Source organism: Sabethes cyaneus, chromosome 3 (genome assembly GCF_943734655.1).
Source record: "Sabethes cyaneus chromosome 3, idSabCyanKW18_F2, whole genome shotgun sequence".
Classification (NCBI taxonomy): Eukaryota; Metazoa; Arthropoda; class Insecta; order Diptera; family Culicidae; genus Sabethes; species Sabethes cyaneus.
This window is the reverse complement of record NC_071355.1, coordinates 133,441,381-133,467,268: the sequence shown is the minus strand read 5'-3', so window position 1 is coordinate 133,467,268 and position 25,888 is coordinate 133,441,381. Positions and strand designations below refer to the sequence as shown.

General features: G+C 38.6%; 1 protein-coding gene across 1 annotated transcript in view; it reads left to right on the top strand.

The window, feature by feature from the left end:
• LOC128741874 (hepatocyte nuclear factor 4-gamma) overlaps nucleotides 1-22,746 on the top strand; it is a 153,703-nt gene extending 130,957 nt beyond the window's left edge. The window contains exons 5-7 of the mRNA XM_053837976.1: nucleotides 10,528-10,627; nucleotides 21,947-22,083; nucleotides 22,144-22,746. Coding sequence (XP_053693951.1) covers nucleotides 10,528-10,627; nucleotides 21,947-22,083; nucleotides 22,144-22,610 — 704 coding nt within the window. The 3' untranslated portion in view covers nucleotides 22,611-22,746. The remainder of the gene's footprint in view (nucleotides 1-10,527; nucleotides 10,628-21,946; nucleotides 22,084-22,143) is intronic.
• The last annotated feature ends 3,142 nt before the right edge of the window (nucleotides 22,747-25,888 follow it).

Sequence of the window (25,888 nt, the reverse complement as noted above, 5' to 3'; positions counted from 1 at the left end):
GTCACCCCCCTCCCCCTTCCAGAGGGGGAAGGGGTCACAAACTATGGTAGAAAACAAACTTGCGTCCAAAAACCCCCATATGCCACATTCGGTTCCATTTGCTTGATAAACAGTCGAGGTATACAGAAATTTGTGTTTCATTTGTATGAGATCCCCCCCTTCCAGAGGGTAGAGGGGTCTTAATCCGCCTTAAAAAAAATCCTGTCTCTAGAAACCCTCACATGTTAAATTTGGTTCCATTTGCTTGATTAACAGTCTAAAAGGGGAGGGATCTCAATCCACCATAGAAAAAAATCCTGACTCTAGAAAGCCCCACATGTCAAATTTGGTGCAATTTGCTTAATTAACAGTCGGTTTGTGCAGAAATTTTTGTTTCATTTGTATGGGAGCGCCCCCTTCTAAAAGGGGAGGGGTCTCAAATCACCACAGAAAAAAATCCTGTCTCTAGAAAGTCCCACATGTCAAATTTGGTGCCATTTGCTTGTTTAACAGTCGAGTTATGCAGAAATTTGTGTTTCATTTGTATGGGAGCCCCCCCTCCCCCTCTTAAAAGACAGAGGGGTCTCAATCTACCATAGACAAAGTTTCTGCCTCCAAAAACCTTCACATGCCAAATTTGATGCCATTTGCTTGATTAGTTCCCGAGTTATGCAGAAATTTATGTTTCATTTGTATGGGAGCCCCCCCTTCTAGAGGGGGAGGGGTATCAAATCATGCTAACAACATTCCTCACATAAGACGTAATGCGTATGCCAAGTTTCATCAAAATCCGTCGAGCGGTTTGCGAGTCTATACCGTTTCCTTCGTTTCTCTCCGCTCGCTGCTTAACACTTTCAGCTCTTCTCTTAATCCTGTACGTTCTGTTTCCCTTGTTTATTTACCAAGATTAGTCCTTTTTGGTGGCATAGATTTAAAATGTTATGTTAAGTTTTGTAAAATACAGACAATGCTGCAAAAGCTTTGATTTTAGGTTTGTAAAATTCAACAAATTAATTGGTGTTGACATGAGATTGCTTTGATGTTTTTGATTTTTCGACAGTAGTGGATGTATGCGATTGAAATGAAGTTTGTTCCATATGCAGTATTTTCGAAATTTTGAAAACTTCCACATACAAAAATTGAACAAAACCATGCTAACAACATTCCTCACATCATACGCAATGTATATGCCAAGTTTCATCAAAATCCGTCGGGCGGTTTGCGAGTCTATACCGGGCACACGAACAGCATTTCATTTTTATATATATAGATTGTTAATAAACAATATTGCAATTTATGACTTTTGTAAGTTTTATTGTATGTTTGAACATACTCCATACAAATACTTTCAAAATTTGCTCTCATGGGATAGATGCGCGTGGAATGTGTCGTTTGAGACTTGCAAGTGTCGCATGTACATCGTCGCCGATTTTTGAATGCCTTCGGAAAATGTTCTGTTCGATCAAAGCGCATGTTATCCTTCTGCTTGTTGTGTTTTTTACCGATTTGGAGCACAGTTACGCCAGTAGTTTTGGGCATACGACCATAGTGCTTGCAGTACCAAATAGCCAATTCACTTTTGAATCGTAACTGCATCGTGGTCGGATTCATACGTCTATGCAGCTGTCATGCATTTTGTACGCTTACGTCGATTAGCCACGCAAAAATGGAGAACTACCACTTTTTTTTCACGATAGCCAATTCGCAGATAAACCACATTTTGGTCCATTCGATCAACTCCACACAGGTAGGGTGATTTATGTATTTTGGACAGGCTAAGGAATCATTTCGAAAGAATAGGAAATATCTCTTTGAAATAAATATAAAAGTGAAATGTTTGTCAGTAGGTACATAGATTGCAAATTAGCAACCCTCTCTGTCCAATGAGGGTATACCGATAAGACACAAATACAGATACATTTCCAAAAAAATGACATTGTGGACAAAATCATTTTGGATATTCTAGATATATTTTGGACATTGTTCAAAACATATTTTGGACATCATATATTGATCATACATATATTTTGGACATCTGATAAAATGCCCAAAATGAAAATTTGTTATGTTTTCAAATAGGAAAGATTCGACACCTATCCTTACTATTCGAACTATTTGACTTATTTAATACAGTAATGACTTGATTTTATCACACCAGCCACCATTCAATAACAACATTTTTTTGTTGTTTCTCGCTTTAGAATATTACATGTTCTTCGGATAGAAAATCAGGGATGCCAATTTGCCTGGTTTTCTATCCGCCGAACTATATATATAGTAATTATCGCACAGAGAACAGACTACCAGGTAATCGACAAAAAGTGTGTAAAAGGTTTTTATGTAATCTACGAGTAATCATTCAATTGAGCACCCCTCGAGCAGTAAGTGGCAAACTAAATCTTGATGTCGCTGCCATCGCTGCTATGTAACTCCAGCACAAAGAAATATTGATAAAGGTACATGGTACATTTTTGATGCGTTTGGCAAACTTTTTCTGGAGTGCGCCACCGACAAATTTTACACACAAAAATTGATTACTTCCTTCGAGCCTGTTAATCTGTTCTCTGTGACTATAGTACCAGCAGGGGAAAGCATAATACACTCAAAAGAAGAAATTCCATATGATTTTCATGTGTCACATCCGTCCAGAAGTAGGAGAAGGGCGGTAAAGACGGACACCTTAAGCACAGACAAACAGACATAACACTCGTTTTCCATTCATCGTACCGATTAAACCGTCATTTCAAATTTGGGCTTAGTTGGGAATGTCTCCGTTTTGGTCAAAGTGGCGCTTTTTGACGAAAGAAGGGGAGTTCCCCATAAAAAATACTTACTACTTCGAGGGATACCCATGTTGCTATTTGATATTTGGGAATGTCGATCATAGATAGTGCTAGTGTTCAGGCTAAATGTGAGGTACGATAATTTTTGTTGATTTTTCTTCCAAGAGTTATGTCTGTTTGTCTGTGCCTTAAGGTTAAGACTCAATATCTACTCAAATATAACTGCATTGATCGCAATTTGTATACAAACTGAACCTTTAGGTCTCTATCTAATATAGTTACAACGTGTGCTAGAAAATTTCTTCCACAATTTATACTTTTTATAATATTATAAAAATTATTTATAAATCCGAGTTTCTGCGCATGGGCGAGAAAGATGGGCACTTGATATGGGAAAGACGGACATTCGCAAAAAGGTGTCACGCGTCGTCGAATTATCAGCATTAAGAAAAATTAACATATTTCATCATGTATTTAGGAAAGAATTGGTTTGGGAAAACCCCCTTCCCGATCCCCCCTTTGAGCGAGAAAATAAAATGGTTCCCTTCAATATCGAATTAATCGTTTCTAAAAGTTGGCCTATTCCAACTGTTATATGACTTCTGACTACTTTTACATATACAATATGTAAGTATTTGCAATGTCAAATCGTTGTTGGGCAAAATGAGTTCTAAATCTTTATGTCCGTTTCTCCCTACCTTTGCGCGTCCGTCTTTCCCTCTTTGGGTGTCCGTCTCTCCCGATTTGGATACCATTTTTTCAAACTTCAATACTTTTTACTGAATATTCAAAATTTCACAAGGCTTCCAATGGATATTCAGTAAAAAATCAAACTAACCCAATGTCGTAGATAAATCATGAACATATTGTTTTTTAACGATTTACTAGCTATTTTCTTCGCACGCAAAATTACATCGGTTTGCGTATCTACGCATTTTTTCTTTGACCAATCTCGTGTTTTAGTCTTTTGACCTTGAAATGCGGTCAGAAATATATTAATATTTTTTTTGAAACGATGGTTCTACAATTGATGAAGGGACGGTAAAGGAAAGTAATGAAGAAGGATTTTTTGGGAATACAGGGGAAAGAGTGGAAAGGAAGGGGTTGGGGGGGGGATTGGGGGGGGGGGGTTGGGGTAATAGGTAGCTATGCTTAACAAGTTGTCTTTGTGACTCCTATCTTTTGTCCAATGCTGGAAGGTGCGTGGGTCGAACCAAGCTATAATCTGAAATTATAACCGGAACCGGATTTGAACTCACAACACCCGCCAGGGCATGTGGCTCGTTGGTACCCGTGTACCTATGGGGTACGGCAGCCAAAGTTGCGCACCTGGTGGTACGCAACCTTGGTTGTCATATGCAGACAGAGAAGGTGGAACACTCGCCGTATGGTTTCCGGCTACCTAATCATGCAGTTCGGCGCAGGTTTTTCGGAGCGCGCGGCTGCGGGTGTGAGCACACCGGGAGAGAGTTATTTTCTCAGCTGGCTTAGCACAGAGAGAGAGACTTTTAATCGGTCTGTTTTACACAATCTGCAGTTACGCCCTTTGGCGGTTGGTGCCGAATTGTACGTTTGGGCAAAAATTGAGCCACGGGTCCTGATCCTGCCGTGAGAGTTGGCAAATCAGGAGCCCCTAAGTCAAGGTCTAACTCCGTGCCGATGACTGAATGGCTGGAGGGGTGAAAACATGCCAGTCGCGAACGGAGTGCTTTGGGCATCTTGCCCCTACTGTGCCGTGCGGGGCTCTGGTACGTTCGATCTTTGTTGTTCCTTGCGTTTCGTGGGAACAGCATAGTAGTCCTGCCCAATTTCCCTTATGGGTTCTACACCAAGTGCGTTCTGGTCAACATAATTGGCTTCGCTTACAATTTGCTGTATGATCTGTGTTGGAGATTGTTTGTGCATATACTCCGCTAGTCAAATAGTTAGACTCGCACAAATAAATCTTCAACACAAACGGGCAGCAAATTTGTATTTATGCGAAAAACTTTTTAATGGCTCTGTCACCATCGCATTGGTTCAGGAGCCATATTTTCGCAAGGGGTACTTTCATTCGACGGATATTGGAAACCAGAACTTTGCTGTTTTCAGCAAAACTGGTATGACAAATCCTCGTTTGATGCCCAGGGCATGCATATTGTTGCATAGGTCAATAAGCGCATACCTTATCTCTGAGTTGACTACTCGAGATATTTGTGCAGTCGCAGTAGAACTCGTCGTGGATGATGTCCATAGGCGCTATGTCTACTGTTCTGCATACTTACCACACGATGAACCGTCTCCCAGCGACGATTTCAGAAATGTGGTAAGATACTGCCAATCTAATGGGCTTCCGCTCATTGTAGGAAGTGATGCCAATGCCCATCACATCATTTGGGGCAGCTCGGATATCAATCTGAGAGGCTCTGATTTGATGGAATATTTGAGTAGTATCAACCTTGGAATGCTCAACATTGGCAATTGTCCAACTTTCATACGAGCTGATAGAGAGGAAGTGTTAGATATAACACTCTGCTTTAACAGGATCAGTCATGAGTTGGCACAATGGCATGTTTCCAATGAGATACCAATATCTGATGATTGCTTTATATATTTTGATCATTTGGGTGTCTCCTTGAACGCTGCAACATTTCGCAATCCGAGATTTTCTGACTGGGAACTCTTTGAGGAGGAACTGGCGACGAAATTTCAAGGATTCGAACCGACGATTGAGTCATCGCTCGACTTGGATGTGGCTGTAGATGTCACAACATCTTTTATTGCGGAAGCTTTTGAAGTAGCTTGTCCGCTAAAAACTATTAAAACGACTAGAGGAACACCATGGTGGAACACTCATCTCGCGGAACTAAAGAAACGATGCAGGAGAGCCTGGAATAGACGTCGGAGGGATGGCGTGGAGCCTTTCAAGCAGGCCCGGAAAGCCTATGCAAAGGCTCTACGATCTTCAGCACGCACGAGCTGGCACAGGTTCTGTAGCAACGTTTCCAGTTTCGGCGAGGCAAGTCGACTTAATAAAATACTGTCAAAATCGAAAGATTATCAGGTTAATAACATTCGAAGTTTGAACGGTGAATACTGTTCGAATGACAATGAAATCCTGGAATGTCTCTTTTATAGTCACTTTCCGGGCTGTGTGGAACCTGAAGTTCGAAACGATCCAGAAATCGTTTTAGGTGGCTTAGACTCATGAGCCTTTGCTCAGAGACTTGTCACAACTGAAGCGATTGAGTGGGCTCTCCATACAAATCTCCTGGAACAGATGGAATATACCCTATTCTACTGCAGAAAGGATTCAAGTACTTCAAACACATTCTGAGAAGGATGTTTGTGTGTAGTATTGCTATTGGGTACATCCCAACTCAATGGCGTGAAATACCCATTAAGTTTATTCTTAAAGGTGGACGCGCGACATACGAGCAAGCAAAAGGTTTTAGACCAATCAGTCTAACGTCTTTCTTGCTTAAATCACTTGAACGGATTGCTGATCACCACATCCGCGAAACAAGCTTAGTAGAAGTTCCTCTTCATTCAGCGCAACATGCTTATCAAAGTGGCAAGTCTACAACCACTTTATTACATGATGTGGTGGATAAGATTGAGGTTGTTTTTTACAAAAGGAATCTTACTTAGGAACATTTTTGGATATTGAAGGCGCGTTTGATAACGTATCTTTCACTTCTATTTTGGAGGCTGCTCGTTATCATAATGTGCCTTCAATAATCATAAAGTGGATTGAACAAATGCTTAGTAACCGATTGCTTTTTTCGTCCTTACGGCAAGCAAGCATTTTTAAGCAAAGTGTTTGTGGATGTCCACAAGGTGGCGTTCTCTCGCCTCTTTTATGGAACCTTGTGACGGATGGTCTACTGAGGAAACTCAATGGTCTAGGCTATTCGTCATATGGTTTTGCGGATGACTATCTCATCCTAGTAGTTGGAAAGTGCATAAGCACATTATTTGACTTAATGCAGCAGGCACTACGCGTCGTGGAAACGTGGTGCCGAGAAACTGCACTTTCGGTAAATCCGAGCAAAACATCTATCGTCTTATTTTCAAGACGTAGAAATACCAATGGAGCTCGCGCTCTGCGCTTTTACGATTCGGATGTTGATGTTGTGAACGAACTGAAGTACGTGGGGTTGATTCTCAACTCCAAGCTTGACTGGTCCACAAATATTGATTTCCGAATTAAAAAAGCGTGCATGGCCTTTGGGCAATGTAGACGAGCAATTGACAACTCTTGGGGGCTTAAACCCAAATACATACACTGGTTGTACACGGTCGTTGTCAGACCAATACTGGCGTATGGTTGTCTTGTATGGTGGCAGAGAGGGGAAGTTGTGACTGTCCAGACAAAGCCAAACCATCTTCAAAGGATGTGTTTAATGGCAACGTCTGGTGCATTTACTACAACTCCTACTGCCGCCCTAGAAGCTATTTTCAATATTAAACCTCTACACTTGCCACCTGAAGCCAGAGGCACTAATATGTGCTTATCGACTACACGCGATTGGCCTTTGGCAGTCTGTGGACGGTTCCACTGGTCATACTCGATTGTGGTCGCAAATTGCTGCTGAGGACAAGTTTGCCCTTGCTCCTAGCGATGTAACGCTCATGCGTACTTTCCCGTATAGGACTTTCTCAAGTAACTTTTCTCCTAGAGAGGATTGAATGTCAGGCTACATGGAAAGGAAAATTTCCGACTATGTGGTCTGTTATACCGATGGTTCCTTGTACGTCGCGCGGGTGCTGGTGTTTACTGCCGTGAGCTGGAATTGGAGGAATCCTATTCGTTGAGTAGTTAGTGCACCGTTTTTCAAGCTGAAATCTTTGCAATTATATGCGGAGCTCAGTTTGCACTTCAGAAAGAACTGATAGGCAAGATTATCTACTTCTGTTCTGTCAGTCAAGCCGCTAAAACAGCCCTTTGTGCGGCTAATTCTAAATCTAAAACAGTCATCGCCTGCCACACCCAATTAGAAGAACTAAGCATTCTAAATACCGTTCATCTGGTTTGGGTTCCTGGCCATTCTGGTATAACCGGAAATGAATGGGCTGATGAACTAGCAAGATCTGGAGCAGAAAAGTCGAGTTTCGGACCGGAACCTTCTTTACCAATATTGCGGCATGTTAGATAAAACAAAAGATTCGATCTTGCTTTTCATCTGAACATGTACGTTATTGGGAAAATCTTGAAACTTGCCGTCAAACGAAAAGTTTCATTGTTAAGCCTTATGAGAAGGTTGCGAAATTTCTTTTGCAACACTCAAAGGTAAATTGCAGTATTCTTGTCAGATCACTGACTGGTCACTGCAGACTAAATTATCATATGGTTTCATTGTAATTTATGTGAATCCGACTACGGTACACCATATCACGTAATTTGCAACTGTCCTGCAGTAGCACAATTGCGTCATAGGATCTTTGGATCCTACGTCTTAAATGAATCGGATTTTAGTATTGATAAGTTAACTACCAAGGGTTGCAGTATCCCCTCGAGGGTACAAAAATCTCTCGGTATGTATATGTTTGTGTTTGTCCTCCTCCTGTTTTCCTTCCCGTCCTCCCCGAGCAGGAGCGAAGGGCAAAATAATATAAAAACAATATCAAACTGTTTTATAATGCTATATTTTGTTATTGAAAAGATTTGGAGATACATTGATAACACATTTTGTTATTGAGTAGATATTTGAAACAGTGGTTGTAAGATGATTTTAATAACTGATTTTGTTATCGTATCTTATTTTGACCTTAAAATGACATTCGATATATTTCATAAAAAAAATTTTATTGATTAAAGAGATTTTAGATTATAGCTATTTTATAAAATATTTTTTTAATATCTCATATACTACTGCATTTGTTATTCAATACCTTAATAATACTAAAATATGATTTTCTAAACTCTGAATACAATCATGTTATTGCTTTGTTATTCAAATAACACAAGTAGTTATTCTAATGGCCTTAAAGGAGCAAAATTTTGATATTATTTTTTTGTTATTTTACCAACTATGTCAGCCAAAACAAGACCAAATTTTGATACGAGTTATTCGATTTTCAATAACACATTTTGATATCATTTTGCTCTTCGCTCCTGCTCGGGTCATCAGGTAAATGATGACACGGGCAAGATGGGCAAGGCACAAATCCTCCACATGATTGTGAGGAACGTGCTGCTCGAGCCAAAGATGCTGATACCTGATATCTTTTGTCCAATGCTGGAAGGTGCGTGGGTCGAACCAAGCTATAATCTGAGATTATAACTGGATTTGAACCCACAACACCCGCCAGGGCATGTGGCTCGTTGGTACTCGTGTACCTATGAACCACAGAGGCGAAAATTTTCCGAAATGTAAACAAAAGCGCCAGTATCTGTCAATTGACGGTATGATGATTTGGTCTATTAACTGGCGCTCGTATGTGTAGGGTTCAGAGGAGAGCATAAAGTGGAGGAGAAGATCCGGGAATTTGGAATTTGATTTGCAAACAGCTGCAGCGAGAGCCACAGCTTAAATAAAAATTCAATCGTAAACTCAAAATAATTTTCACGTCAAATTTACAGGAAAAGTTATGTGAATATTTTCCATCCAACTTTTCCGGTATTATTTACGTGAATTTCACGTAGTTTACATTAGTAGGGGAACTGGGGGGAAAATGAACACCCTTAGCAATTTCGCCATTTGCTTCCCCAGGAACCAACCAAATGCTGAACGCACTACATGAATTGAAAGCTGGATTCATATTCCATGTAGCAAAATATAAAGATGTTTGAAAAAAGACGATTTGTCATGAAAAATTCCTTATTTCCGAAAGCGTTACATTCGAGCCTGATTTTTTTCGTGTGGGTAAAATGAACATACAGTGAGGGCAAAATGAACATGTCATAGAAAATTAAAGTTAACATGCAGTTTGGATAAATTAAACATTATTTTACCTTATTATTATTCAACATAAGCTGTAGATATTCAACAAGGCTGCTGAAATTAAAATAGGACTCCACAGAGTTAACATAATGTATCTTCACCACGTTCATACTATGCTTGACTTTCAACTCGCTTCATCGGTCATTTTCCGTCATTTTTCATTTATCACTCGATCATTTTTATTCATTGAATTGTAATTAGGTCCTGGCTGCTGATAAATGGAAAATAAAACATCATTATACACATTGTTCATTTTGCCCCCATAGTGAAGTGTTCATTTTGCCCCCAAAACACCGATTGTTTTCTAGTGTTTATTATAAACAAACAGTTGATAAAAATATTTGAAATTTTCGACAGATCCGCAGGACAGTGATAAGCAAACAACATTTAGTGTTGTTACCAATAGTCGAAATTTAATTTGTTTCGCCAAAATAGCTTATATACTATTAGTGGAAATTACCATCGGCGTCAGATTTCAACAAATATTTTTTTACCCCCCCTGTTCATTTTACCCCAAGTTCACCTATGCGTGCATTTACGTGGAAATCAGATGAATGTTATACTATTTTCCAATAATGTTCAAGTGAAAGTCACGTATCTCCCTGTAGAGAAATTTACGTGATTTTTCACGTGGAAAGGACGTGTGGATTATTTTGCCTGTATGGATTACTTATTAGAAGGAACTGGTGTGTTGAGCATGTGTGCTTATGATGCACAGTTGCGTGCGTGTATGTGGTATCACTAGGTGTATCAAGTCACAATGCGAATTTATATACTAAGCAACACAATATCATTTGAGTTTATTGAGCGAAATTTTAATTCGTATGAATTCTTTTCAGGCATAAGAGGCCTTAATCAACCGCAAAAAATAAAAGCATTGAGGCATCAAGTCCTCAATAACCTCGAAGATTATGTTTCAGACAAGCAATATGATTCTCGGTAAGTGAAGCCCCGTACACACATTTAATTTAATAGAAAGTAGCAAAGTAAATAGGTAAAGATAATAAGTTCAATTATCTAACAATCATATAATCACACGGATTTAGTTATAATTTTCACATTTCTCGCTTTTGTGCTATCACTTATGGTAAAACGCTTTTCGAAAACCGCAAGATGTAGGAATTGAACCAAACTATGCTAAGAACATTCCTCATATTACAGGCAATGTGCATATATATGCATATACACTGAAGTCGCTTTTTACGCGGTTTGTTTATTACGCGACTATTTTTACGAGAATTACGGAATTTACGCGGTTTTTTACGCGAATTTCGGAATTAACGCGAATTTCGGAATTTACGCGGTTTTTTACGCGATTTTCGGAATTTACGCGGATGTGCTCAAAACGTCTATTTTTTCGCGTAGTGTTGAAATCCATAAAGTTTTTTTACGCGAAATTTTGTTTTTTTACACGAATTTTGGAATTTACGCGGTTTTTTTACGCGAATTTCGGAATTTACGCGGTTTTGATTAACGCGGGACGTATCCTTCGCGTATAAAGCGACTTGAGTATTTATATATATAATATATGTTTTTGGCACAATGTCACCCGCTAGAAGGGGTGAGATTGTGCCAAAGTTCATGCACTTCCAGTAAAATTAGGTTTCATTGTAACTAAACTATCTCTACGGTAGTTGTTTATTGAACACTTTAGTCTATATTGGCAGGTTTGAAATCAACCTAGTTCCTAAATTGTGTGTATACTGAGCTAAAGAACAAAAACATATGCTTTTTGGCACAATCTCACCCCGGATGACGGTAGCTTGACATGTTTCAATAATCTTACTATAACTCGCTTATGGCCTTTAAAAGGGCCATTAGTTACAAATAACATTAAAGTGAAAACATGTTCATCGCTAATATGACGTGCCATTCGAATGTCCTTCTCTTTTGACATGAATGGCAACAGGCACGTAAGTTAGCGGCGTCGATTCATTGTCTTTTGCTCCTAGAAGGTTTTACAAGTTTACTTTCACAGCTTTAAGCTTGTTACGTAGCAGAAAATATGGCACATACGCTAAAATTTCTTTTTTATTTGAACGAGAGTCCTTATCATCCTACCACAGGGGTGAGGGGTCTCAAACCATCATAAAATAAATCCATGACTGCAAAAACCCCCATATGCCAAATTTGGTTCCATTTGCTTGAGTAGTTCTCGAGTTATGAGGGAATTTGTATTTCATTTGTTTGGGATCCCCCCTTTTTAAAGAAGGCAAATGTCCTAATACACCATAGATAAAATTCCTGCTTTAAAAACCCCCCAAATGCCAAATATTGGTTCCATTTGCTTAATTAGTTCTTGAGTTATGAGGAAATTTGTGTTTCATTTGTATAGGAACCCACCTGTTACAAGACGGATGGGTCTCAGTACACCATAGAAAAAATTCCTGCCTTCTAAAACCCCCACATGCAAGATTTGGTTCCTTTTGCTTGATTGGTTCTAAAGTTATGAGGAAATTTGTATTTCATTTGTATGGGAGCCCCCCCCCCCCCCTCTTAGAAAGGGAAGGAGTCTCAGTAAACCATAGAATAAAAATTTATCTCCAAATGCCAAATGCTCCAAATGCCAAATATTTTTTTTTGCTTGATTTGTTCTCGAGTTATGAGGAAATTTGTATATTATTTGTATGGGAGCCCTCTTAAAAGGGGAAGGAGTCTCAGTACACCATAGAAAAAAATCTTGCTTTCTGAGACCACCACATGCCATATTTGGTTCCACTTGCTGGATTAGTTCTCAAGTTTTGAGAAAATGTGTGTTTCATTTGTATGGGAGCCCCGCCCTCTTACGTTCTCCTTAAAATTGCTCTCTTACCTCCTCCATTGGATATTGAATTATCTATCTATCTATTTATATAAGAGGCTTATGTCTGTACCGAAAACCAGGTCTCTGACAGAACGTCATAAGAGGCTGACTAAAAACAGGTCCCTGACAAGACGTCATGCTTTCGTAGCAATGAGTTGTATTCTCAGGCACCTCACTGATCGACTGCTGGATTGCTCGATTGCTCAACTGGTTGACTAGACTGCTCGACTGGACTGGTCATTTTGATTGCTTGACTGGACTGCTTAACTGAACTGATCGATTAAACTATTCGATTCAACTGCTCGACTCGACTGCTTGATTGGACAGATCGACTTGACTGCTTAACTGAACAGCTCGATTCAACTGCTCGAGTGGACTACTCAACTTAACTACTCGATTCGACTGCTTGACACATTTGCTTGACTTACTACTCAACCCGACTGCTCGACTTAACTGCTCGATTGGACTGTTCGATACGACTACTCGACTGGACTGTTCGATTCGACTGCTCGACTGGACTGCTTGACTGGACAGTATGATTCATCTGCTCGACTCAACTGTTCGATTCGACGCTCGACTCAACTGCTCGATTCAACTGCTTGATTCTACTGCTCGACTGGACTACTCTACTCAACTACTCGATCGGACTATTCGGATTACGGATTGTCTTGTGGATTATTCGCGGTTGTGAAACACCCATCATTTTTGACGTGTTTATTAAACTAGCCCTACCAAATTACTACTAACGTCTCATCTCATTGTATTCTTGTATTCTAGCGAGAGCGAGCGTCCTGTTTCTACATGCATTCGTTACAATTCAGATTTGGATGATTAAATTAAGAAACTGTTAAATTACTTTGCATTTAAAGTGTTTTCAGTTAATAAATTAGTTAAGTATTTTATTTTCATTTTATATTTCCTTATTTGCTTCTTTATTTTTATCTTCTTTTATGGATTTTTCGAAGTGTTTCAAAACCTGGGACACTTTGTTTTGGCAAGAAAATACTATGTCTCCCAATTTCGCTATAACTATTTTGTTTCAAGCGAAAAATATATACTGTCTTTAGCAAAACGATACGTAAGTCTTCAATATTTCAAATGCTTTAAAATGATTCGGAATTAAATAATCCGATCAAAAGCTATGACCAAAAAAAGTAGAAGGGTCTGTGCCTAGAGGCACGAACGCAGGATTGGCGTAGGACTACATAAAATAAGTATTCACGTTGAGTTGAAGAGAAGCTGCTTCTATCCTTGTGATGGTTTCGCTTCTGTTCTGGGAGATTCACTCGGCAGATTAATATGGACGAATATTCCACATTCGCGTATGTAGTATAGAAAAATCCATCTTACTCTTCAAAATATTACGGATTGTCTTTAAAAAGACAGTTTTCTATATGACAATATGAGATGGCGGCAACCAGCGCCGAGTTATTCGGTTACTTCTTGCCAGTCCTGGTCGCGCAGTTTGCTGTTGAACCTTCCTTCGCGTCTGTTTCATCATGCTGCTAAATTCATTCGCTGCTATCGTTGCTGCCGCCGCTCCCGGGTGGTGTTCTCCCGCCAAAGGTTGAGTTGAAAAGAAGCTTCTTCCAGCCTTGTGATGGTATTTATACCATTTCGGCTTCTGTTTTAGTCAACTCACGACAAACTCAACTGGACGAATATTCCACATTCGCATTGTAGGAGAGAAAAATCAATCTTGCTCTTCAAAATACTACCGATAGTCTTTAAAAAGACAATTTTCTGCTATCAGCAGATAAGAAAAACAGTGTGATATGGCAAAAACCAGCACCTGGTTGTTCGGTTGCTTCTTACCAGTCGTGGTCGCGCGGTTTGCTAACACGACTGTTGAGCTTTCCTTCGCGTCTGTTCCATCATGTCGCTAAATTCACTCGCTGCTGCCCTCCTGGGTGGTGTGCTTCCGCCGAATGTTGAGTCGAAAAGAAGCTGCTTCCAGCCTTGTGATGGTATTTATACCCTTTCGCTTCTGTATTAGCCAACTCAACTTGGCAGTTTCAATCGGTGTTGTGATTCGTTGTTATTCTTTTTCTTGTCTTGGCTTTTAACGTATTGTCGGTGTCTCTGATAGTCGTCCATGCCTGGGGGGCGAAACGATCGCATGAAAAATGTAAGAGAAAATTTTATCTCAAAAGTTTTGATTACTTTTTGTTATACAACAATTAAAGAACGATCATTTAATAGTAACCAGACAATTGCTGCATCTTTTATGAATCGAATGGTAAGCGTATCTTCAAAATCCGTTATGAATTAGAAGAGCTATTAGCGTTCAAAATCTACCACTCTTTCGTGACGCTGGTCCCTAAATTTTGGAATGACACCCTGTGGTAAGACGTAGTTCTACGTCAAAACAAAACCTGTTTCACAACTGGGGACATTCCCCTATAGCTGACCTGGCAAATTACGTATTGTCACAAATTAAATTGTGCTGCACATAAATTGTAAATCTCGGATGACTTTTGTGACGAACTCGAGTTTTGCAAGTTTCTGAGGAGTTCAACCTTAGATGATTCATTTTGACAATTACGTAACTATGAAAGCTAGGGTAGTTTAATATACAAATTTTAAATTTTTCATCACAATAAAGTAGAACTGTAAGAAGTAGAACAACTCCTCCTATTGCTACGCCAAATAAAATAAATCTGATAGCATTAAAATATTCGCCGTGATTGCATAACATTTCGCGGAAACCAATTCTCAGTTGACCCTAATGCGTAAATAGTGTTTCCAGGAATACCATCTCGCGGAAAGTACCATTTTGCGCAAAGCACCATTTCGCGGGGGTGATTCCCTCCTTACTCGCTGTCCTAAAACCTCAACAGTTGTGATTTCTACGAAAGGACTGTCTCCCCGCAGTGACCGGCGCTTCAGACGGGGTCGGAAGCCCCCACTTCTAGAGGAAGAGAGATCTCCAATCACAAATGAAAAATAAATCCTGCCTTCAAAAATCTTGGTTCCATTTGTATGATTAGTTCTCAGTTATGACGAAATTTGTGTTTCATTTGTATGGGAGCCCCTCCTCTCAGAGGGGGAGTTATAATATACGTTACGGGATGCAGTTTATGATACGAAAAATAAATGATAACATATCGGAAAGTGAAACGTTTTATACACTTATAACTCAGCCATTTTCTAAAAGACTTTAGAGATCAATTTAACCATTGCCTTGGTTATATGAGAGTCTTAGTAATAAGTTTTCCCTTTAAAAATACTTACATCAACCGATCCAAAAAAATCTTTGCATTGAAAAAAATAATACAAAAAATAAAAGATATTTTGGGTTTTAAATAACGACGACTTCAGCTATTTCAAAATAGATTTAGAATAAAATGGTCGATTTAACTAATTCTCACTCAATAGGATATTTCTTAATAATAAAAGGGCAAGCTGACAGCTTCATAGATGGGCTCAAGGTGACAACCGAGTCGGATGTATAAATTGTTAAATTTTGTTAGTTTTAGTTTAATTTTAGCCAAGATTTTAGCATCACATAGCCAATGTTAGGCAGACAATTGATGCGAAATACATGAAACTGTGAAAATGGTTAGTTAAATTCGTTTTGTTAAATCACTTTGCGTTTGCCGCCTTTTTCATGTGAGCAACGAAAATGTGACGTCATATCAGCCCCCTGGGAAAAGCTGAGGAGTTAAGATCTTAAATAACCAATATTCAACAAAATGGCAATAAATAGACTAAAAGGTTATAAAAAAGATGCATTTCATTTTCACATCTACCTGATAAATGTAATGGATGTGTCAATTTCATTTCCTAAAATGCTCAAACGTGATTGGCTGGAAGCTCATGTGAATTCACTAAAATGGTTCATCTTTATGTAAAACTTCCAGCAGATAGGTGTAAAAATCCATCTTTTTGTAAAAACCACAGAACTAACTGAGTTATTGCCGCTCAAAACCTATCACTTTTTCGTGTCATGATTAGTTTTGTTTTCGCAGCATGCCACTCTATTAAAGTAAGACGTAGTCCTACGTCAAAAAAAACCCAAATGTGGTTCCGTTTAATTGGTTAGTTCTCGAGTTATGAGGAAATTCGTTTCATTTGTTGTATTTGTTCATTTGCATAGAAGTTCCCCCCCCCTCTTAGAGGGAGGAGGGGTCTCAATCCATCATAGAAAAAAACCTTGTCTCCAAAAACCCCCACATGCCAATTTTGGTTCAAGTTGCGTTTCGTGTCAAAGTTAAAGCTGTTAAACGATCGTGCATATGCAGTATGCATCCCCTTGTTGTCCCCTTGTAGGTATTTTCCATCTGCCACAAGCTATATACTTGATATTACATAATTGGAAGTCTAATATTAAAAAGGTTAAATAACCGTTGCAATTTTTCTGGATTTTAAAAGAGCATTCGAAACAATTGATAGATTGCAACTGCTTGATGTGTTTTGTATAAAACAGGAATTCGAGAAACTGTATGGAATTAGTTCAATAGTTATCTCTCTAATAGATGTCCAGGGACTAAATACGGCAATACTGTGTCCGATCCATACAAGAATGACTTAGGAGAGGAGGGAAGTGTCTTTGGACAGCTGCTCTTTATTCTTTATATCAATGACTTGAAACGCTGCTTGGGCAGAAGTGGAAAGCTAAAACTATGTCATAATCTAAATTGGACAAGTGGTCGGTGTTAAGTTAGATCGAACCAATTGTCAAAACTCTGATTTCGAAAAAACGCGTTCAAAGTTTGCTGCTCTGTATGGTTTATACCTATCAATCGCTCGAAATCATCTCATAACTCTGGCTGGCTGACTGGCTGTTTCCAACATTTATGTAGTCTGACTAGAGTAAAATGTAGCTTAGAAAACACTTGATCATCTGCTGTAATCAACCCATTTTTTTAAATTTTGCGACTCGGTCCAGTCTGACTTAACACCGACCAAGTGATTGCTTAGAAACAGCGATTTGAGAAGCTGAAATGGACCTGAAACAGATCGCTGAGTATTTTAAACTAAAAGCTGAGTTTTTTTTGATTCTATATTAGAGAGGTTTTCAGCCTCTCTAATAAAGAATAAAAAAAACTATTTTTTCGCGTAGCGTTGCGTTTGCAAAGTGGTGTGCGTTTTTTAACATGAAATCATTTTTGTTTGATTTAGTTATACACAATTAGTTCATCATATAAGCTAACAAATAACAACTTTGAGCTTTTTTTATGTTTTAAACTTTGAGAAGAAATTCGTGTTGTAACTTCTAATATGGCGCAACTTGCAGCATTTGTAAAATAAATAGTTATCATAATAGATAATATGTACAAAGTAAATTTGCATCTGTACGATGTTATTTTCTCTTTTGCCATCTCCAGAAAAATTGAAGTTTGAGGAAAATTCGACGTGCTTTCAAAAAGCAATGCGGAACTCGCGTATAAACTGCATTTCCACCGGAAATCTTTAAAAAAGTCATAGATGAAGTTGGGAAACAAGACATGCCTCTAGTATCTCTTGTATTTCTGCCAGCACACTCAAAAATAAAAATAGCCATCCGCGGTTTTAAATCACATTTATATTCATAAGGTATCCAAAATCAGAATAGTGTTGCAAGTAACCCCGTGTACATGATAACTTGCAATACCCCTATTTTCCATGCTTTTCACAAATTCGTTAAGTTGCTATTGTTTTCATAATCATAATTCAATAGTACTAACCACTATACAAGTTTTGGCTACTTACAGTTGGACCCAAACGGTAAACTTCGAAAGTTATGATAAGTCAAAGTTCAAAAGTGTTGGAAGTATCCCCGAATGATGGTATCTAACGTTTTGGTCCAAACTAACATATGGGTCATTCCACAGGAAATTTATAGTCAACATTTTTTATCTCTTCGGAATATTTTTTTACGTTCTTTGTTAAAAAAAAATCGACACGTATTTTTTTTATTTCGATGTTACTGTTAGAATTCGTAAGATACAGTGGACCCCCGTTCGTTTGAACGATTCCTCATGCAAACTAACGGGGTTACTTTTTAATTTGAACAACTGGTAACCCGAAATATGCTGAAACCTGTGTGAACTGGCCGCCCTGATCTTTGTTATTGTTTTGGTGGTTTGTTTTAGTTGGCAGTTGCAAGTGCGAATATTGCATTTTCCGATCGGATTTCTCTCTTAATCGTTAGGAAAACGAAATGTGAAACCGATTAAACACGCTAGGTCAGTACAAACGAATCGAACAAATAATGTCATGTTGAGAATGACATTTGAACCATTTTTAATTTGCACGTCGTGCAAACCAACGGGGTTAAAAAGTGTTATGATTTTTTAAAGTATTGTAATCCGAAAAAATCACTATTTTTCAAATGCTGATTGTAAACATAGTTTGTAATATCAAAAAATGACTTTCTACCAGATGTGTTCACTATTCCACAAGCTTTCAAGATTGGTATACCATACTGTTACGACGGGATCCCTCGTAGTAACGTTACTGAGCGTGCCGTAGTTTGGTAACTGTTAATACATGTCATCGGAGATGGCATGGCTTTCATCGATAAGTAACACTGTCATCTATTTTGACTTAGCAAATTCTTTACAACACGTTTTCACACGCTGTGTATAAGTTCTCCACTTAAAATTATAAAAGTTGGCTAAAATAATACTGAGATCTAGACTTAAAACTACTACCTTCAATTACGTAGTCGTGCTAACGTAAGAACTAGAATGACTCTTAAATGCCTTGGACACTTTACTTTTTGTTCTTACAAAGTATAAAAATTACCTTTTTGCCGACCGGTTTCGGGTAAGTAGTTACCCATCTACGGGGCCGAGTCCAACTAATTATGTTGATGAGAGCAGCTACATACTTAACTTTGTTAAGCCGAAGAGCGGCGATACTATTGGAACATCATCCTCGTTCATCAGTGGCCGCTCAGCAGTGAGGATGTGTAATGACTCCCACGCATTCAAATGTGATGTTTTTCGTACATTTTTTAAAAGTTTAGCACTATTCCAGTTTATCACATGTTCACTGCTAATGGCATACATTGCCACACTGGAGTCATTAGTAAGTTTATTTTCGGTTGCTGCTTTATGTTCTTTCACGCGGACTTTAATTTTTCGACGAGTTTGGCCAATATATATCGCCGGGCAATCTTGACACTTGATTTGATAAATTCCCGATTTTTCTTCGGCGGGGACTTTATCTTTCGTGTTACAAAGTAAATCCCGCAGTGTATTATTGCTTTTGTACACTACGTGATACCCATGTCGTTTAAGGCGTTGCTTAATCGGATTGGTGGCTTTCGGGTAGAATGGCATGCTGATTCGCTGTACATCATCTTTCTGCGGTTGTAACGTAGTGACATTTTTCCTGTGTCTTTTGCGCTCATGCAGACGAATTATTTTATCGACAAAATTATTATCGAAACCGTTGATTCTAGCAGCTTCGTATATTTTATCCCTTTCCGTTACAAGGTCCTCTTTCTCCATCGGTATGCTGACAAGGCGGTGTGCCATTAGCATAAGCATAAGCATAAGCATAGGATACCGCCCGTGTGCTGCTACTCCGTTATTGACCAGGACCGATAAAAATTGCAAAATGATGGCTGGAAAGAGCATACTTGGGACAGCACGCTATTCCTCATTGTGCAACCTTATCAGGTCCCTGCATGCTGATCAATACCGACGCCGGCCACGTCCGAATGCGGGTCCTGGTGGGATGGGAAGGAATGTTAGTCCAATACTTGTTGCTACTAAAGACCAGGGAATCCTCTGCATCTTCACAAGTATTTCGGGAAAGGAATTGTTGCTAGTAGATGGGGGGAGTTATATGAGACTAACCTGACTATTCAAAAATTTTCTGGTAAAGCCAGTAATTACGAAAATTAAGATACCTTTAAAAAATACCTTTTAATAAATTTAATATAATGCCATTGGTGCTCATATACAACCATAATTTGATAATTTATATCTAAAAATATTATGCACATGCGAGATTTAAAGTGACTCGAAAACCTCGTGACAAATTTGAATTTATTATACCTGAAAACAAAAATCAGGCATAATGAAACAAGCCCATATAGTTCCTAAGTTGATAACTATAAAGTAGATTTTATGTGTGAAATACAAAGCCTTTTGAATTCCGCCATTGTTGCTGCACGTTTTATTTGTCTAGGCATCGAATTGAAATAGTTCATTCCTTTGTACAACAGAGAGTTCTGTGATCTTCCAAACAAAAAATTTGGTGTTCTTGCATCATTCGCGTTTCTAGTGTTGTACGAATGCAAATTACTTCCTCTTTCAATTCGATCACACAAATATCGAGGCAGCATCCCATTAAGAATTTTATATAGAAACACCATTGTCAAAAAATAAACTCTTTGCTTCACAGAAAGCCATTGCAATGCGTCCAGCATAATATATGAGGAAGTGTATCTATTACATCTTAAAATCAATCGCATAACTTTATTTTGCAAGCGCTGCAACTTCAATATTTGTGTATCGTTTGCGAGGAACAGGATGGATGAACAAAAATCTATATGTGGTGAAATGATTGACTTATATAAAAGAATTTTACTGCTAATCGTCAATTCATTTCTTAAACGGCACAAGACACCGTACTTTTTCGCCATTTTTTTGATGACATTGTCAATGTGAGGCTTAAAGGTTAACTTGTCATCAATGATTACTCCAAGATACTTTATTTCGTTTACGCGATCAATTGCCTCACCATCAATTTCAACATTTACGTTTGGTCTGGAGTTGGCCGAAATAATCAAATATTTTGTCTTGCTAATGTTGAGTTTAAGTTGTTTAAGTGTTTAGTGAATTGTTTAGTGAATGTACCACAAATATTACTGTTTTTGGTCTTTATTTGTATGGGAAAAAGCCGAAAAATTTAGTGTTACATCACTTAATCACCCCCTTATTCGATGTAAAATTGGCGGTTTCCATTAAAATTTACTGTGAAAACAGCGATATTTATGGTAACTTCAGTGTAACTTGTATTTTCACTGTTTCAATGTGGTTTTTCAAAGTTTTTCAATGTTTGTAACAGTGAAATTTAATGTTTTGTCGCTATACATTTTTATTCGGGTTGTCAAAGCAGACTCAGTAACCTCGTGGCTATAGGGCCGTTTTGTGAAATATGCATAGTGTCTCTGCTTACAAGTCCACCCGATACGCTTTCGCCTTTCTTTAACAGCATCTCTGTGAAAGTTTCTCGGTAAACAATTTTGATGCTTCACTTTTTTTTATTCATAGGTAATTCATTAATCTAATGGTGGCCTTGTACTTCTTACATATCATACATACACTTCGATATTAATAGAAAGTGAACCTAAATATTCGTAATAGCATTGCGCTATTTAAAACACTTCTGTTGGTTTACGTCGCTATTTTGCAATTTTCCAACTAAGCAGATATCCTTAGTATAGGTCTTAAAACAAGCTGTACCGTGTAAGCTTTGCTTTACTGTCATTAATTTATTTGTTAATTTTTTAGAGGACGGTTTGGAGAAATTCTTCTGTTACTACCAGTTCTACAATCAATTACTTGGCAAATGATTCAACAGATTGAACTGGCAAAAATGTTTGGTGTAGCTCACATTGACAGCTTACTGCAGGAAATGCTCCTAGGAGGTTGGTAGACTAACATAATCTGTATCTATATTTATTTTTAAGCATTTATGCATTTCATAGGAGACACTGTTGAAAACCAGACACCTTCCACTCCTCCATTGAACAATAATCACTCGCAAAGAAACACTAGTCCAACTCAGATAGTACCTTGTGAGAACTCTGTTCAAGGGGACTCAATGGAGCAATCGCAGGACGCATCTGGGATTTCAGTATGTGAAACGATTGAGTCAGAAGATGGACACAACCTAATGACGCCGACGCTGATTGAGGACATTAGTAACTACAACATTTCTTCAGTAGAGAATACTTTTCAGCGAGAAGATAATATTCAAAATTGCATTCATCATACGAGTGATGGTCTATATAATAATCTATACATTTCATCGCCAACTACCGGAGCGCATTACGCACACAGTTCGGTTGATCGACATTCACAAACAAACTTATTGTTACCTGTTAATCATCTAACCCGCAATGAATACCTTAAATTAGAGTTAAAGCGAGAACCAGAAGCAAATGGATATTGAAATGTTGGACATTTTTGTGATGTTTTTATTTTTAGGCTATTGTTAAAGGGATGCACATATATAGTAATATAAGAAAGGCTGGTAATTGTTAGGAAATGCTGGAAGTAAAAATCTCTTTTTAAAGGTGGTTTGTGAAACATGCTTTTTCATATTACTGACTTAAATTACGGGTGACAAATTGATGGTTGGATAGACATTTATATTTATTTATTCAAATGGGCGAATTTACTTTAGAATGCGAGAGCAAGTCATTTTATAATTCTGCAGGTAGATAACTGTTGAGCTCTCAATGCGTTGGAACACACAATGAGAGTGAAAGTTAAAAAATACCAAATAGTTCACAGTCTGCCCTAAGAATGACATTTAGGGCCATTTGATTTGACATTTGATACAGCTTTCTGTTTGGTCCTTAATAGGATACGACACTAGACACTTTCCAAAAGATGGCGGTTTTCTAGTGATAGTAATTTTCTGCGGCTCAGGTGGTAGTCTGATAGATGATAGGTACAGCAATCGGGGCCTGCCACAAAAAACGATCATTAAGACTGTCGCAGGGTCGCAGTGGCCCAATGCTTCTGGCATACAAAAAAGTCTGATAGACACCAGAAAACAGAAAAATGCAACAGTTGCGTTTTGCGTTGTATTTTGGTTCTGATGCCCTCCCGACTAATATCATCAGTGTTATTATATCCAATAGGTTGCTAAATTTACGTTCATAACCCTAAAATAATGACGTATGATGCAGTTGGCACGAAAAATAAAAATACATAAATAATTTTGTTTTTATTGTTGTATAAATGCCAAAAAAATATGTTTTAATATTTAACACAACATGTCATGTCAATATTTAAGACTACATGACATCGAAAAACCATTCGCGACATTCGCTGCTTGATCGCACGATAGATTGCGACAACCTTACATAAAACATCAATTATAGTCCAAGGTGCTGATCTGAAGATAGAACTAACAAAGCGAGCGAGAGTTGACCTTCCTATGCTAGTCCAGCAAAAAATAACTCTCACTCATTTTGTTTACATTTGCGACATTCGCTCTTTTGTTAATTCTATCTAGAATCTTCGCGTTTGCCATTTGCGATTATCTTTAATATGTTTTGCTATCACCTGATGTCCCTGTCTTGAAATAATGTCCATCTTGAAATCATCTTACGTGTCTTATACGTGTTTCACAACGTAACTCACGACCGTCGTTATATAAACACACAGGTCTCTTAGTAAAAATATAAATTAATAATTAATAAATAATATAAATTAATGTTTTTTTATAATATCGAAGATGAAGATACAAAAATTAGTTTTTACTTTTGTTATGCTATAACTTAGCCTTGTTGTGCTATAACTTAGTCACTTAGGCTGTGAACCATTTCACGAAATTTTTAACTTTTTGGTTAAAATTAGACAGTTCGATGGTTATTTCTCCTTGAGTGGTTAAAATCAGTATCACTCGCTGAGTGGTCACCATGCAATGTCGCCAAATTAAATCTTCCACGAGTCGTCGTGCACTGATTGGCTGCTGATGTTGCACCGGTCTAATGCTGCGCCGAATCAATGGATGGCCTTGCGTCGGTTGTGCGCTGGTTGAGAAAAATATTCGGTTGATGATCTCGACCACGGCTACAGCTCCAAAAGGAGGGACTGGAGATGAAGATTTCAACGTGAGATCTTCCCGTGCCGGATCTTTGCTCCTTGTCCAGATGTGTAGCTCTGAAGATTCGTAGATTGATCGTTGAACTTCGATGACCAGTAATCCTTGTGTATGCACAACCGGTTAGATGACCGTTCTCCGGTACACTCATGAGACGAAAGAATGTTTTTGCTGGTGCTTCCAGCTATTATGTTCTTTTTCTAGCGAAGAAACGGAAGACTATGACAGCTCCTCTTATCAGTATCCAATTGCTTGATTTCAAGCGAGCGGCAACTGTTATTGGACGTTAAGCGAAGGTATGCTTACACGTCTAACACTACTTAAGTTAATTTAAGAGTAATTAACCTACGAATCATAACAAGTAATCCACAAATCGTTACGATTTGCCTTTTGCCAATATCGAACCTTGTAGAACGCCGTGGGCTTGTTCTATTCGGTCCGATAACGCACCTCCGACTGCCACTCTGAATTATCTCTGCTTGAAGAACCTTCACACATAGTGTAACATGCGCTCGGAGATGCCCCATCGTTCAAGCTGTCGAATAATCGCCTTTTTCAATATTCTGTCGTACGTTGTCCAGAGCAACCAACTCACTATGTATCTTCTTAGTCAAGGCGTCGTCGATACTGCCTTTTAGGTCGGCACGGTAGAGCTCTAGACCACGACAGATGTTTCGATAGTTTCGATCAACCATCTGTTCCTGATCCTTTCCGGCACAGCTTAGCAAGTTGTTTGGTCGCTGATTACCAACCACCGTGGGATCTTTACCTGGTGTCGGTAGCAGGATTACAATTCCTTCCTTCCATTCCTTAGGGATACAGCCTATCTATCATATGCGGTTGATGAACGTCAGAAAAACGGGTTTTGTCTTGATCGGCAGGTGTTTCAGCATGAGGTGTCCTAGCAGTCTTGGTTTAACAGAATTTCCGTTACCCAGATCAATCGACCAAAGCAATTTAGTCAAAAGATGTCACAATTGTATTGATTATCAACGTCGGCAGGGACCCCAGAGGAAAATGATTCATTCAAATCCGATGGATGATACACTCGTTGAAGATAGTTAGCAATGGAGTCGGCAACTTCCTTTGGATCCTTCAGTACTACCCCATCCATAAGGAAAGTTGGTGAAGACCCCGAAGAATTTTCGCTCAGCTTGAGTACATTTTGCCAGTTGGGTTGATTGGTGTACTAGGATTAAACGTTTGAACTAACTCCTTCCACGAACTGCACTTTGCCTCTCGCATAATTTTCCAAAAGTTATCCGAGCCAACCGAAAATCCTTTGGACCTCACCACTTCCGTAAAACTGCCCATGTTGGAGATATGATCCATCTCCGGTCCGCGAGATCGAAAAGCCACTGTCTTCTTTTGAGTGGTATGATTCTTCCTCCCCCATTAGCGAAATTTCTATAGGGAAGTGATTGCTACTCCTATAGTCTGCATTCACTGACGATTCCAGTCTATATGCAGTTCCATAGAGACAATAGTTAGGTCGATGGTGGATGTTATTCTAGTAATTGGATTATATATAGTTCAGCACTATCAGACTGTTATCAACTTGTTTACTTTGATCCGGATTATCTCCTCTTCCGCTTTGTACTTCTTGCGCTTCG